Here is a 15,186-nt window from a genome sequence, read left to right as displayed (position 1 = left end):
AAGCACCATTATGGACACACAAAGTGGTTTTTCTTAAGATAGTAGTACTCAGAACCAAACGTTTTAAATTTTATTCGGTAACCTTCTAGTTGCTACACATATTATTAAAGTAAGCTGGAGACTATGGCAAGATGGTGAATGTATTCTACAAAACTTGATGAATGAATGTGTAGTTTTATTCAAAGTACTATAGCAAAATGAGTGGTGGTTTTGGATTGAAAAATACTGGGAAAGGACATATGTGAAGAAGTGAAGGGGTGTGTGTGTGTGTGTGTACCTTTTATATATATATATAATATATAAGTTCCATCCACGCTTAAAAGTCCAGTGTGGAGTCCAGAAGGGATTCCATAGGAGCAATTTTGTCAGTGTTCTGCTTCCCTGTTTACATTGATACACTATACAAACACACCTTGGAGGAGAGAAGATGAGAATTTAACATTTCATGCAATGCATTTTGCTGTACTGAGAAAGGATGACTAGGTTCACTGTAGTACTTGAAGAATGATGATGGCAGCCTTCCTGTGCCTCAAGACTATTGATACAGGCACTATTGCTGACTTTGATCGATATGCCAATCAGCAACTCTGAAAATAATTGGTGATTGGAAAAATCAATGTATGATTAGGCATAAAGGATGAACAAGCCAAATAATATGTATATTTTGAGAATCTTACATTAGACTTAATTTCTTGGCAGCATAAATTTGGTTACCAGTTTTGCAGTAAATCTGAGTTTGTTCTCATGCACCCAAGAGTAAATTCCTTGAAGTGAAAGGGAAACCACATACAGATGTGTTTCACTGCTATACTAGACTAATGAAGGACAACATCAATGCTCCACTTCTTGATATTTTTCCATCTTATCCTTCCATAAGTAGCAGCATGCTATAGGTAGCATTGTACTATGTGTATTTACTTCATAGGTTTGGAAATGTCATATACCAGTTAGAAAATTTTCTTGTAAAAAGAACAAAATTAAGAATGTTTTTAATCATGATCCTTTAAAGTTAGGAGAAAACGTAGTTATTAATGTTTAAAATGAGAAAAGGAGAGACACTTAGGGATGTAAAATATGTTAAAACGAATAGCTTTCTAAACACACAGGCTAAGATTTTCAAGTGACTTGTGATTTTGGGTACCTCAGCTTTTAGGCGGTCAATCTGAGACACCTTAACGGGGCCTGATTTTTTTAATTTTTATTTTTTTTAAGAATACACTGAGGGCTTGCTCTCTGAAAATCAGATATCTTTAAGGTTTTCCATACTGGCAATCTAAAATCTATCATTAGTCACTTTTGAAAAGCTTACTCAAGTTGTGTATGATAACAACTTTCCTTTTTTCAAAAGCTACATACAACAAATTATTCCAAAAAATTCTACCAAGTATTTAGAAGAAAAGGACAATTAGTCTTTTCACACTCAAGTGCCATATTTCACAATATTTGCAAAGTACTGTAATGTAAATGGGAAATTTTATTTTTGGACTGATGTTCAAGTACAGTAGCTAGATTACATTTCATTTATTAATTTATTGTAATTTAAATGGATGAAATTATTTAGAATAAAATTTCAAAAGCTGTGGTGTTTAAATTAACTAGGCTTTTAAATTTATTTTATAGCATTGTAAAGAATAGAAGTCTTAACTGAACCCTGTTATGCTTGCATCTGCCTGAAGTAGTAATATTTTAATGGTGTTTACAATAATATTAATAGTATAATATTAGCATTTTTAAAGAGTAGCGGTATGGCAACATATATTTAGTAGAGTTTACAGTAATTATGAAGCATAAGATGTGCAGTTAAATTATGTTACTCTGGGTTAGACTGTATGAGATAGAAGCTAGGTCCTTTTAACCCTTTAACCTCTAAGGAAATACATCAGTGTTCAGATATAATTAGTTTAAAAATCACAATGAGATTAAACTGTGTGTTTTGGATGGAGGAGCAGTAGTTGAGTCATTCTAATAGCTGAAATGGTACATACCCATTTTAGTGTACTGTAATAAGTATTATTTTAAGTTGGCATGTTTTCTAACACTGTAATTTAGATTTTGACAGTTTTGCAGAGTTAATCTTCTAAAATATATATATATATATATACACAAACCTATTATGTTGTTGTTAAGAAGGGAACATTACCTCTTGAATACTGTACCTCAATTTTATTGTAATGATTTTGCTGGTTACCAGGTGGGGTGGCAGTTGAAAAATTTGGTGAATGCACTACGAGAGGATCCGAGTGGTGTTATCTTAACTTTGAAAAAGCGACCTCAGAGCATGCTTACCTCAGCACCAGCTTTACTGAAAAATATGAGATGGAAGCCCCTTGCTCTGCAGGTAATGAAGCTTAATCATAAGTCATACACCATCATTTTAACTATAGATTATCTCAGTGATGCTTTATTGTGCTTCATCTCAGCAGCATATGGATTTAATCTTGTATGCTTTGAAAACTTGTTTGTGAAATGATATCTGCACAGCTTGTTCTCATAGGCGCAGTTGAAATTAAATCCATTAGTTAGACCTTTTAAAATGAAAAGACAATCCATAAGATCTTTTGTGGTTTGGAAGTATTTAAAAATTATCCCAGATAACCGCAGGGTAATACTTCTAATGTACACAAATTGTTTGAGGGCTCCCATTCATTTTTCTGGGCATAGTTAGGAAGCTGCTATATTATAGTTTAGGTTCTTTTAAAGGTTACATTGCAGCATATTTTATAAATAGAGAAAAAATGTGATTTTGTTTTCAATTTAGCCAAGTACTTAATCAAGTGCACAACTTTAAGCATGTGCCTAAATATTTTGTGAATCAGGACCTTAGACAAGTACATGACTTTACTCCTCTGAGTAGTCCCATTGAAGTCTTCTCACGTGAGCAAAGGTATGCCTAAATTATTTGTAAGGATCAGTTCATTAGTACTTAAAATATGTGCAGGTCTACAGAAGGTCTAAGCTGACCCTTTATTTCTCTTGTTTTTTAATAAAACTACAGTATGCCAAAAATGGAAATAGTTTAGTCAAAAATTTAGCATTTTACTTTAGTATAAAACATCACTGTGATAGCTTTATTTCCTAATAATTAAATTTTAGGAAATCCAGAATAATCTATCTCCAGGCTGATTAAATCATTTTACCAATTGATGAAAGCTGAAAAATAATGTATTTCCCCTTCACTTCAGTTGGGACATAATCTAGGAAGAACTTTATTTTCCTTGCATAAAAATTGCGTTCTTAAGAGAGATTATTATCCTATTTTAAACATAGTCTAATTTAAAAAATAATACTGTTCATTGAAATAAAAAGTCATATTGTGAAGGAAAATGAGATATGGAAATGCCATTGCTGATAGTGGCTTTCTTTGCCATTTAAAATGCTAACAGGTTTATAAAAGCAACTAATACCATTCATCACATCCTTTCCTCAACCCCACCTCCATGGTTAAATATACCATTGTCTTTCAACTTGAATAGCTGTTAAAAAGATTAAGTTGTCTTAGCATTTAAAACATGAAGTACTCCATGGAAATGTGGCATTACGTTTCAACCAACAAATAGCTGATCAGCATCTGAGTATATAACTGAAAATATGTATGCATGATAATGGGCATATGAATGTACTTACTTGAAAGTTGTGATTTTATCAAAGTTTTTTTGCTGACAATATAACCATCAGTGAAAAATACACATCATTGCTTAAAATGAGACTGTACCCTATTTCCTCTGTAGTATTTTTTGGTGACATTATGTCCATTTCATTAAATATTTGTTCTGGCTCTACTTGAGTGTCTGCCACTAGACTATTCCCACTAAAGATCCCACAGCAGGATTTTATAAGGGATAGTGGAGTAGTGGAGACACATGAATGTGCAGTTAAATCAAGAGAGGAGACAGGCTACTCCAAAGGGATGGGGTGGGAGGGGGGATCAGACAGCAACCAGCTTCCACCCTTTAGGCTTCATAGAGCAAGAAAGCATGAGTCTCTAAAGGGCTCACTGAGCCTTCTTACATGGGAGTGAGAATCCATTAAACTCCCCTGAAGATTGTTGAGATGCTTCTGCTGCTGTGATATGTGCATCAGGGACATCATTTGTTATGGAATGAGGAGGCAATTTCCTCTCTCCCCCCTCGTCATTTTCATAGTTCCTCACCACTCAGTGCTGTGGTGTCTCCCCCAGGCCTCCAGCAGCCACTGGGGAGCAGGCCATTGTCAACACCGTCTGCCTCTTCCCACTAGCTGGATGGGTAGCAGCGGCAGTGGCCTGGGCCAGGTCTAAGAAGAGCGGAAAGAGGCCTGGTCCCTGCACCTGGCCAGCCATGTGCGAGACACCTCTTCTGGCCTGCACCCTTCCCATCTCTCTGGGATAGGGCCAGGCCACCACACCCCTCCTTGAGAGTAAGACCGGCCCCCTAAAACCTCCCACAAGCAGCTGTAGCCTCAGTGAGAAGAAAGAGGTGAGGATGGTGACACAGCTTTGCCCCCCACTCCCAGAATTTTTCTGAAATGATGGCCCTAATGAATGTGCATGCACCAACATGCAAGCATGAGGCCTATAATTCACCCACTCCTCAAAATCTTAATTTAATCGCTAGATGAAAAGGTTTTCATGTGCACATGGCATTATATTGCAGAGATGAAAATTCACTTCTCTCTTAATTTGTTCAATTTGGGTCTAGTTTACAGTTTAGCATACTTAGAATGTCACAGAGCAGATACAGTTTTTAAAGTGAAATGTTAAAGGTTTTTTTTCTTACAATAATAGTATAGGAAATACTGGTAGTTTTTGAGGATATTTTGATTAATAGAAACTGAAATCCTATTAAAGTATTATAAATACAAACCTGATATGACATGGTGATATGTTATAGTCTTATTAGATATGACATAAAAGAAAAAGCCAGGAATCTTATTTTCACGTGTGTGTGTGTGTGTGTGTGTGTATATCTGCAGTACTTCATGGCTTTCTAAAGTGAGGGATAATTATTTTCTGTAGAAAAAGTTTCAACAATAAGTAGGACAAATTTCAGAATCTGCATAATGCTAAGATCTGTCTTGTTAACTTAAACACATTGGAGTTAAACAGAATACCAGTTGGCCCCAGATGAAATCAATTTTAAAGCTTAAATACTGAATAAGTGTGTAATAGCTATGGCAAATTCTGATTAAAAGCAAAAAAGGTGCCATACTCTCACAGCTGTTCAAAAGTATGAACTGATTAGCATCAGACATCTGCATCGATTATCCATACTATTTTGATGATATTTTCATTTCTCTACAAATCCTAATGTCACTGTCCAGAACACAGTTTACTCCAAAATTTACACTTTGTAATTAGAAATTGCTATTTTGTGTTTCCTAGGTATGTGCTAGTTTCACAGACCCCTGATATTTTGTTTAATGGCAGTGGGAAAGACTTACTATGGGGAGAGGGTGAAAAATGGATGTTAACATAAATACATAAAAGGAACATCTCCATAGTCTCTTTTTTCGAACCATAACATATTTGCTATATCAAGATGTCATTAAATAATGGAGAATGTTATAAGTGTGCAATCATCTCAAAGCTAAAACTGTTCAACAATTTCAGCACACATAAGCAATAATAAAATCCATACCCCGAAATAAGGTCTTGTGAAAGCACAAAATATAAGACGATATATCCATAGCAACAGGTATGGAGAGGAACTATAATTAGTTATTGACTTAGCGCCTGTAAATTAGCTTTTTATTTAACTTCTGCAAGAGGGGTGAGTAGAAGAAAAGGGCAAAATATGATTTCCGAGATTAATCAAATAGTATTGAGTGTTGTAGGGGAAAGTGGGACTTGGCAAAATGTAAGAAGCACTGGTAGTGAAACAGATTTAGTTTTTGAAAGCGCCTGCATCAGCAAACATCTCTAATAGTTGTCGCATCAAACTTGGAGGCATAAATGGTTCAGCAAATTAAATTAAGGGGCTCATTTACATTGGGATCTTGTAATTGAAACCTTTTAAATCACAGTTCTAACAGAATAATATTGACACATTAGTCACTAAACTGCCCTCTGCTTGCTTAGTTGATAATTGTATGTACGAACATGAAAGTTTGTCATTTGCAGCAAGATTTAAAAAATCAAAGATTTAATGGAGCAATATTAAGTATGCCAATAAGATGGGTGAATGCTAGATGAAGTACTCCAACGTCAGCACTGTGTAGGTGCGACTAATGACTCTGTGGTATATGAATCATTTCAGTGCAGGAGATGACAGGAGTTGTGAGAGTTTTAAGCTTTTTTTAATATGTCCTGGTAATATTGTTAACCACCTGTTGTCCACTGAAAAACTTTTCTCCTCTTGTAGTGCTCTAAACTTGTAATACATCAACCAAAAGTTCAAGGTCTGTAGATGTGAAAAGGGCTTGTTGATAGTGCCAGTTGGCAAATCTGAAAAACTACGAGTCCCACAAGCTTATTTTTGTGAATGCAATATGTTTATTTTCCACAACTTGTTCCTGTTGTAAGTGTCTTGCCATTGATAATGCGCAAGTGACATTTAACAAATGGAACTTTCTGTTGACTCCTTCATTTGGTTTCCTTCTTTTAGCAGACATTGACTAATTTGTTTTTTCACAATTATTATATGCTGAAAATATCTCTGAGAGGTAAAAGAGTAAAATAAAAAAAATGCCAAATCTCTGTAGCAGGCTAGAAACCAGAGTGCAAAAATATGACTCAGCATGCAGAATAATGCTGACTAGAATATGGCTTTTATATTGCACAACATCATATAATGAGGTCCCAGCCTGTGTACATGTGTGCGCATAGCTTGAACTATAATGTCCATTAGAAGAGGGAAAAAAAATCCATTTTGTTCTATACCTGTTTAAAACAAGTGAATTTTTTGACACCAAAGGACACCTGAAGGCTCTCTGTTTAAACCTCCATAAATTAATATTTTCCACCTTTTTGTGGCTTATCAAAGTTCTATGTTTTATACATTTTTATCATGTCATAATTTGTGAATTACAGGGATTTTCAATGTATATTTTTTATAAAACTTGAATTAGGCAGCTACAACATTGGGGCATCCTAAGATGTTTTTTTGCGGTTAGAAATAATAATTATTATGTGATCATACAATAAATGCTAACATGTCATGAATGCAACCATGAATCTTACTAGATTTGTTTTCCCCACTACGTTTCCATTGCTATTGTGGTTCATTGTGTGGAGTCTAAAATGACATTCCCGATCATAATGATTATATTTTTGACAGTCATTAGACTTGTCGGGTATGCAGTTTTATCTTCAACCTTTGTTTTTCATTTCTGCCACAGGTTGAGATAGTTGAATACCTTATCTGAGAACTAGAACTATGCAAACTTTCTTTGTCTTTAGAACAATCCTTCTGAGATTTAGAGAGTTTGCTGATTTAAATGTTTGTTGTACCTCATACCTTCTGTTTCAGTCTACACTCTTCTTCCTGACCTCACAGTTTCTATTATTTCTGGGGCTTCCCTTGTAGTGGCTCGCCACAATACAATTGGAGCATTCCAAGGTATACTTTTGTCCTCTGAGGTGAAAGTTAATGAAGAAGAAGATTTTTGAGCTCATGGAATTTAAAATAGGCAGCAGCAGGGCTGTAACTGCCACGTGCTGTTTCGGGATAAACTACAAAGCCTACCTCTAGACCCTGGTATGTGCTTGTGCTGTTGGCCAAAAGGAATTTGAACTAACCTGCTGAAGACTCCTGATCCAGACTGGACTCTTTCAGGCTCATAGCAGTACTAGAGAAGCAGGGAGTGATGTTTCTGGAGGGTTCAGCTGAGCTATGAGGGCCCTGTGCCCACCACTGATGTCAATGGAAAGACTCTCATTGACTTAAAAATAAATAAATTAATGGAGATATCCTATCTCCTAGAACTGGAAGGGACCTTGAAAGGTCATTGAGTCCAGCCCCCTGCCTTCACTAGCTGGACCAAGTACTGATTTTGTCCCAGATCCCTAAATGGCCCCCTCAAGGACTGAACTCACAACCCTGGGTTTAGCAGGCCAATGCTCAAACCACTGAGCTATCTCTCCCTTCAGTGAGCTTTGGATCAGCATCCAGACTTTAGAATGTTTATCAAGAGATGAACAGAATTTTCCTGACCACTCTGATATCTAGTGGGGGCCTATAGGGTAGGAGTGGCCAACCTGTGGCTCTGGAGCCACATGCGGCTCTTCAGAGGTTAATATGCAGCTCCTTGCATAGGCGCTGACTCCGGGGCTGGAGCTACAGATGCTAACTTTCCAGTGTGCCGGGGGGTGCTCACTACTCAACCCCCTGCTCTGCCCCAGGCACTGCCCCCACTCTACCACTTCCCCAAGCCTGCCATAGCCTTGCTCCTCCCACAGGCCTCCTGCGCATGCGAAACAGCTGATTGCGGCAGGCAGGAGGCGCTGACCGGCGGGGTTGCTGGCGGGCGGGAGTTGCTGGGGGGCTGCTGACGTATTACTGTGGCTCTTTGGCAATGTACATTGGTAAATTCTGGCTCCTTCTCCGGCTCAGGTTGGCCCCCCTTGCTATAGGGGGTCAGTCCTGGGTCTGGTACTATTCAATATTTTCATAAATGTCTTGGATAATGGAATGGAAAGTTTGCTTATAAAATTTGCAGATCACACCAAGATGAGAGAAGTTGTAAGCACTTTGGAGAAATGATTAGAATCCAAAATGACCTTCACAAATTGGAAAATTGGTCTGAAATCTACAAGATGAAATTCATTAAAGACAAGTGCAAAATACAGTCAAATGCACAACTACAAAATGAGAAATAACTGGCTAGCTGATAGTATTGCTGAAAAGGATCTGTGGTTCACAGGGTGTCATAAATTGAATGAGTCAAAAATGTGATGCAGATGTGAAAAGGGTTATATCATTCTGGGGTGTATTAATAGGAGTGTCGTATGTAAGACATGGAAGGTAACTGTCTTATTCTACTCAGCTCTGGTAAGACCTCATCTGGAGTAATATGTCCAGTTCTGGGTGCCCCACTTTAGGAAAGATGTGGATAAATTTGGATAGAGCCCAGGAGAGCAACAAGAGTGATAAAAGGCAGGACAAGAAGTAATGGGCTTAATCGGCAGCAAAGGAGATTTAGGTTAGATATTAGGAAAAACTTTCTAACTGTAAGGGTAGTTGAGCTCTGGAATAGGCTTTCAAAGGAAGTTTTGAAGAAGAGGTTGGACGAACATGTGTCAGAAATAGTCTAGGTTTACTTGGTCTTGCCTCAGCACAAGGGACTGGATATGATGGCTTCTCGAGGTTCCTTCCAGTCCTACATTTCTATGATTTATGATTTTGTGTTAATCCATTATTAGTCATCACCATTTTGATCAAGAGTATTTGGATGACAGATTTTGTTCATTTTTAAATAACGTATTGTACTATTCTATGCACTACTAAGGCTGTTGGTAAAGGATTTTTAGTAGCTCATCATGCAAGGTTCTGAGGCTTAGAACTTCTTTTGTGGTTACATATTCACTTTGCTGTACTCAACTCTCCAGCTTCTTTGCTGAAAGAAAAGAGATCTTGAAGTCATTGTGGATAGTTCTCTGAAAACATCTCTCAGTGTGCAATGACAGTCAAAAAAGCTAACAATGTTAGGAACCGTTAGGAAAGAGCTAGATAATAAGACAGAATATAGCATCATGCCACTATATAAATCTATGGTATGCCCACACCTTGAATTCTGAGTACAGTTCTGATTACCCCATCTCAAAAAAGATATCTTATAATTGGAAAAGGTGCAGAGAAGGGCAACAAAAATTATTAAGGGTGTGAAACAGCTTCCAAATGAGGAGACATTAAAAAGACTGGGACTTTTCAGCTTGGTAAAAAGACGACTAAATGGCGATAAGATAGAGGTGTATAAAATCGTGACTGGTGTAGAGAAATTGAATAAGGAAGTATTATTTACTCCTTCACATAACTAATGAACCAGGGATCATCCAGGCAGCAGGTTTAAAACAAACAAAAGGAAATATTTGTTCACACAACACATAGTCAATGTGTGGAACTCGTTGCCAGAGGATGTTGTGAAGGCGAAAAGTGTAATGGGGTTCAAAAAAGAACTAGATGAGTTCATGGAGGATAGGTCCATCAATAGCTATTAGCCAAATGTTCAGGGATGCAACCCCATGCTCTGGGTGTCCCTAGGCTCTGATTACCAGAAGCTGGGAATGGATGACCGGGGATGGATCACTCAATAATTTCCTGTTCTGTTCATTCCCTCTGAAGAACTTGGCATTGGCCACTGTCGTAAGACAGGATGCTGGGCTATATGGACCATTGGTCTGACCTAGTGTGGCCATTCTTATGTTCTTTAAGTTTTTCCTTACCTTAGGTTTGAGAGGAAATTCTACTTTGATTATTTATCATTCCCCACTTTGTTAATTTGCTTATATTGCCTCTCCATCCTCTAGTGACAACATTTTGTTCTGTTTTTGTCAGTTATTTGTGATTAAATACATGAAATTACAGTTTTAATAATTAAATTTAAATAAACCCCTATAATCTGTAGAATATTTAGTTGCCTAGTTGTCTTTTCACTACATAGGAGCTTGGCACTCTCTCTAGTGTTGTTTAAATGGATTCTGACCAGATTTCCTACGAAGCCTGAATTTTTAATATAATATTTCATTACCTCTTCATTTCTTAGTTGCAAGCTGACATAGACTGAAATGTGTAAACAATTTAGTTTATTGGGAATGGTTTGTTCAATAAATTACTTTTTACAACCAAAACACAATTGTTTACTGATGAAGACACTGTAAAAAAAATATTACTGCCTAAAACTTTGTGTTGATTTAACTTGTATTTTTTAAAGTTATATACCTTTCTTCTAGAGTTTTTGTTTATCACTGCTTGACTATTATGATTCTCTATGTTTACATGTGTTTGTGTGTGGACTCACACACAGTATCACAATTTCTCTCCCCATCCTCACTTTAACTGTAATCTTTGAACTTCACTATCAGACCAAGGCATACAATGGATAATGTGTTTGGTCTCTGGAGATGGAAGGATTTTAATAGTATTACTAGGTGAGCACTCCTTCCCAGTCTACAAAATGGCACTGATTGTAGCATTGAAAGTTCCAGGCAATGATAGAGAAATAATTAGGTGAAAATGCCAGTTCCAGACATAACCGAAGATGAAATATTTGGAGGGAGTATAGTGTATTTCATCATTGGTTGTGTCTGGCACTAGCGTGTGTATGTGTGTGCATGAAATGTTTTGAGTAGATGCCTCAGCTTGTTGTGATGTATCCTTTATTATAAGGATCTTAGTGACAAGATCACTTCTGATACACAGAAAAGGGAGCAGTGAAAAAGATTTTGCTTTCTTCTAGATTCTTCAGGAATCAATGTATGTCGTTGCAGATTTTCCTTACCTTCATTTCAAGGATGTTGTGAAGCTTAATTTATTAACTTTGTAAAATGCTTTGAGATCCTCTGGTGGTTAAATGTAGTGGGGGGAGAGTGAGTGGATGAAAGTAGTTGTACTCTGCAAGACTCTGCCTACAATCAAAGCTGTATTCACTTGTGCCGCTAATGTGTTATGCCACTCATTTAGTCCTCCTCCTTTGTTGCATGCTTGGATCACCATCCACAATTCTGACATTTAAACACTGAACATTCTGACAATTGTCAGAATTAGGCGTCAAGTTTAACACCCCACTGAGCTGCAATGTGAGAGCAGCTCATACCTAACAGCTATTATTCCAAGCTGTTTTTAGGCTCTGGTATTCATCCCATTATCAGCTGCTTTTACTTCTCATTTGGAAGGTTATCTTCACAACCATAAGGACCTAAAGTCTTTAATTCTTGTTGTCATTGTTGTGATATCTGTTGAAAACAGTGACAAACATCTGGCAGGGACAAGTTGTTTCACTTTTCCATTCCTTGGTTTAAAAGTGGGCTTCTACTTCTATGCACACTGCCAGGTTTTTCTTCTGCTCTACTTTTATGGACTAAGCTGAACAGGTGAATTTTACAGCCTGACCCGATGGTGGCAAGGGTAGGACACTTCCAGATCTATTTTGGAACAGTACTCCCGAGCATTGTGCTTGATGTTGTAGACTCTACTTACAGTTCTTGACCTTCTAAAAAAACCCAGGTCATCTTGGGAGAGCTAGCTAAGCTACTGTCCAGCAAGACACTAGAGTCACTCAGATCCCTGGAGAATTCACTCAAAAAACAACTCTGATACCATAGCCCAAGTTCAGCTGCCCAACAAAACCAAGGATTTCCCTCAAGTTATCTTCAGACCCCCAACCCCAGCCAGCAGGATGTGTGCACATGCACACACTCTCTTCTCTGATGGACAGAACATAACATCTTCCAAGGCAAGATCAGAGTTTCCACTGGCTCACCTGAACAGTGGAGAGACTGAAATCTCTCATTCTTAAAGACTCATGAACCCATCAAATATCCAGAGCCCATTATCAGAACTATTCTGAACAGCAAACCAACTAATAACCTGGATTGCCTTCACCAAATCTTGGACTCATGTACCACCTGCTATGAAGTGATCCTTGCAGAACTGCCAGATTGAAACTAAAAAGCTTTATCAGAAGCTGGGTCTGTCTCACAAAGATATATGAGGCCTGGAGGGTCATTTAGGCCAACACACAGGGAAACTCTTTGCCAGTTCCCTGCACCTGCAGCCTGGTGAATCAAGGCCACTGGGGTCCCAACTGGCAGTCGCCTGAAGGAAAGTTCACTCCCCTCACACTCAGTAAGCCTGAAAAGGCACTTCCCATACTGAGCATCCATTAGAAAGGAAATAAAATACTTTGCTTTAATAGATGGTTCAGGGATTCAGAGTTAGCTTTCATGGTTGAAATCTTCAGTGATGAGATTTCTGTTGTCTTAGGTCAAGAGGGGTTTTTTTGTTTTTAGAATTCCTAAAACGGATTTCAGGCTCATGCTTGTTTTTAATACTCATATGGTCTTTTATCTGTTCCTTCCTCTGTATGTCTTTCTCTACCTGCCCAACCTCCCAAACAGAGGCTGTAGTTTGCTTCCTTTTTTTTTTTTTTTTTTTTTAACAGATTCAAACTGTGAGGGACTCACATTTATTCTAGTAGTTTTAGAATAACTAACTAGCAAAAAAAAATTAGCAAACACTTCAATTTGTCATTGTTTAAAGGTTATAGGTCAGTAAGAGTTAGCAGGACAGGATTTAAAAGTGATCATAAAGTTAATATTCCAAAAACACATTGCAAGATTAACATTGGATCAGCAAAAATTCCAGAATGAAGTCTAACACAATACCACTCCCAAGTAACATTTTGAAGATATCCTGTGGCACAGGATTTCCTTTCACGTTTGTAGGATGTTTCAGATATCCTAAAAGGCACACATGAATCTAACACTATTTAAAGATGCAAAAAGGAAATACTACAGTAATATGCAGACAATTTTTGATGTATCCAGTTACTATTGTGAAAGATTGAAAAGTCTAATTGGTTTAGCAAAAAGACAGCAGCTCATTGCTGTCTTACAGAAGGCCAAAATTTGGAAGAAGGTCTGTTGTTAAACCCTCAGGGTTTGCTGTAGTCTAGGTATACTGCAGAGGTGTCATGATTAATATGTGGGGAAGGAGAGCTGATTACTCTCTACAGAAGTGCTCCATTGACCTGTCACAATTTATTCTTTACAGAGCTTGCAAAAGTGTCTTCTATGCATACTGTCCTTTTAGCCTGAGCTCATAGCTTTTCTGTTCTAAGTACATGAAAAAGTTGTGTCCTAAAGCACTGATGTGCGTGAGGAATCTATAGCTGTCGTGACCACTGTGTACTTCCAAGCCTGTAAGATTTATTCTTCAAGGCATTTATTTTTAACAAATGGAAGGAGAGCAAGCGCTTTAAAATCAAAACAAAATAAAAACCAACACATTTTTAATATTAGAATTACTCAGCATTTGCTTTCTTTTCTGAGTGTAGTTAGCATAAACGCTCAAACTTAACACTAGTCAGCAGAAATATTGTGAGGCTGAGCAAACTGGCATGCTTCTTATTTCCTTCATTGCACTTCTCTCTCTAACACTCAGAGAACGAGATGTGAGAACTGATGGGGCTGTTAATCAGAGCTATTGAGAGAGAGAACACCAAGCTCGGGCTGGAATGGTAGCTAGAATCCAGGCGTAGTCTGCAAGGGAGGTGTTCACTGCCTGACTAAGGCCTGGGTAGGGTAGAAAATGATCAAAAACATGTGAAGTGTTATTTGGTGGAAATGTGTCCTGAAGAGTGTAGAATAATAGACTCCCATTTGCTCTGTATCGTAATATTTCTGCTTATAAGATATGAAGTCAGAGCTACAGTATCCAAAGCCGTAGAAAAACTGAAACTTCCACAGATATTTCTTACATAATAGCACTGATATTTTTGAATTTAAATGACGACATCTTTTTAAATACATACCTATACAACCTCTATTGTAAACACTAGAGTTTAAACAAGTCACTAGCTTCTGGGTAACTTACATTAGTGAAGCTTTGAGTGGTGTCCCTACATGACTATTTTTATGGGCACTGGCAATAGAGTAGCTTGTACTAAGCAAGAGGGAAGGAGAAAGGATGTGAAGAGGAGTCTGCTTCACAAGCATAACTCATGTCCCTTTTACAGTTTGTGAATATCCCTTCTCTGTAATATGAATAGTTTTTCAGATAGTTTAAAACAACCATGTAATATCAAAAGTATTTATTTTTAGGTTTTATTTTATCAGTTTGTCTTTAATTTTAATTATTTTCATTTGAAAATAAGAATATGCTAGATATAATAGATACCCATGTGGTTTTTTTTCTCTTTTTATTTTAACCAGCCGCTTATTCCTAGAAGTCCTACAAGCAGCGTTGCTACACCATCCAGCACTATCAGCACACCCACTAAAAGAGACAGTTCAGCACTCCAAGATCTCTACATACCCCCTCCTCCGGCAGAGCCTTATATTCCCAGGTAAAAAGCTAATGATGATGTTGCAGGTTCCTACAATTTATGGACAAAGAATGGCACTTGTAAAAGACTGAGCATTCAAACAAATTTAGGACAGTAGTTAAATATAAGAAAAATGATTACACTTGTTGAAAGTACGTATTCATGTATATGGATTGGAGGATGAGGCCTCTGATATTTTCCCCTGGAGTTCAACTAGTTGTTAGAAAT

At 37.4% G+C, this 15,186-nt stretch overlaps 1 protein-coding gene across 4 annotated transcripts in view; it reads left to right on the top strand.

The window, feature by feature from the left end:
- The window catches only part of CNKSR2 (connector enhancer of kinase suppressor of Ras 2), a 363,733-nt gene that overhangs the window by 211,741 nt on the left and 136,806 nt on the right, over positions 1 to 15,186 (top strand). For 2 of the 4 annotated variants that reach the window (XM_034755453.1, XM_034755478.1), the window contains exons 9-10: positions 2,192 to 2,338; positions 14,846 to 14,979. In XM_034755453.1, coding sequence (XP_034611344.1) covers positions 2,192 to 2,338; positions 14,846 to 14,979 — 281 coding nt within the window. The remainder of the gene's footprint in view (positions 1 to 2,191; positions 2,339 to 14,845; positions 14,980 to 15,186) is intronic. The other 2 variants (XM_034755470.1, XM_034755460.1) reach the window with 1 other exon arrangement.

Source organism: Trachemys scripta, chromosome 1 (assembly GCF_013100865.1).
Source record: "Trachemys scripta elegans isolate TJP31775 chromosome 1, CAS_Tse_1.0, whole genome shotgun sequence".
In the NCBI taxonomy this organism is placed as follows: domain Eukaryota; kingdom Metazoa; phylum Chordata; order Testudines; family Emydidae; genus Trachemys; species Trachemys scripta.
Note: the sequence above shows the minus strand (reverse complement) of the source record. Positions and strands in the feature narration are given on the sequence as shown.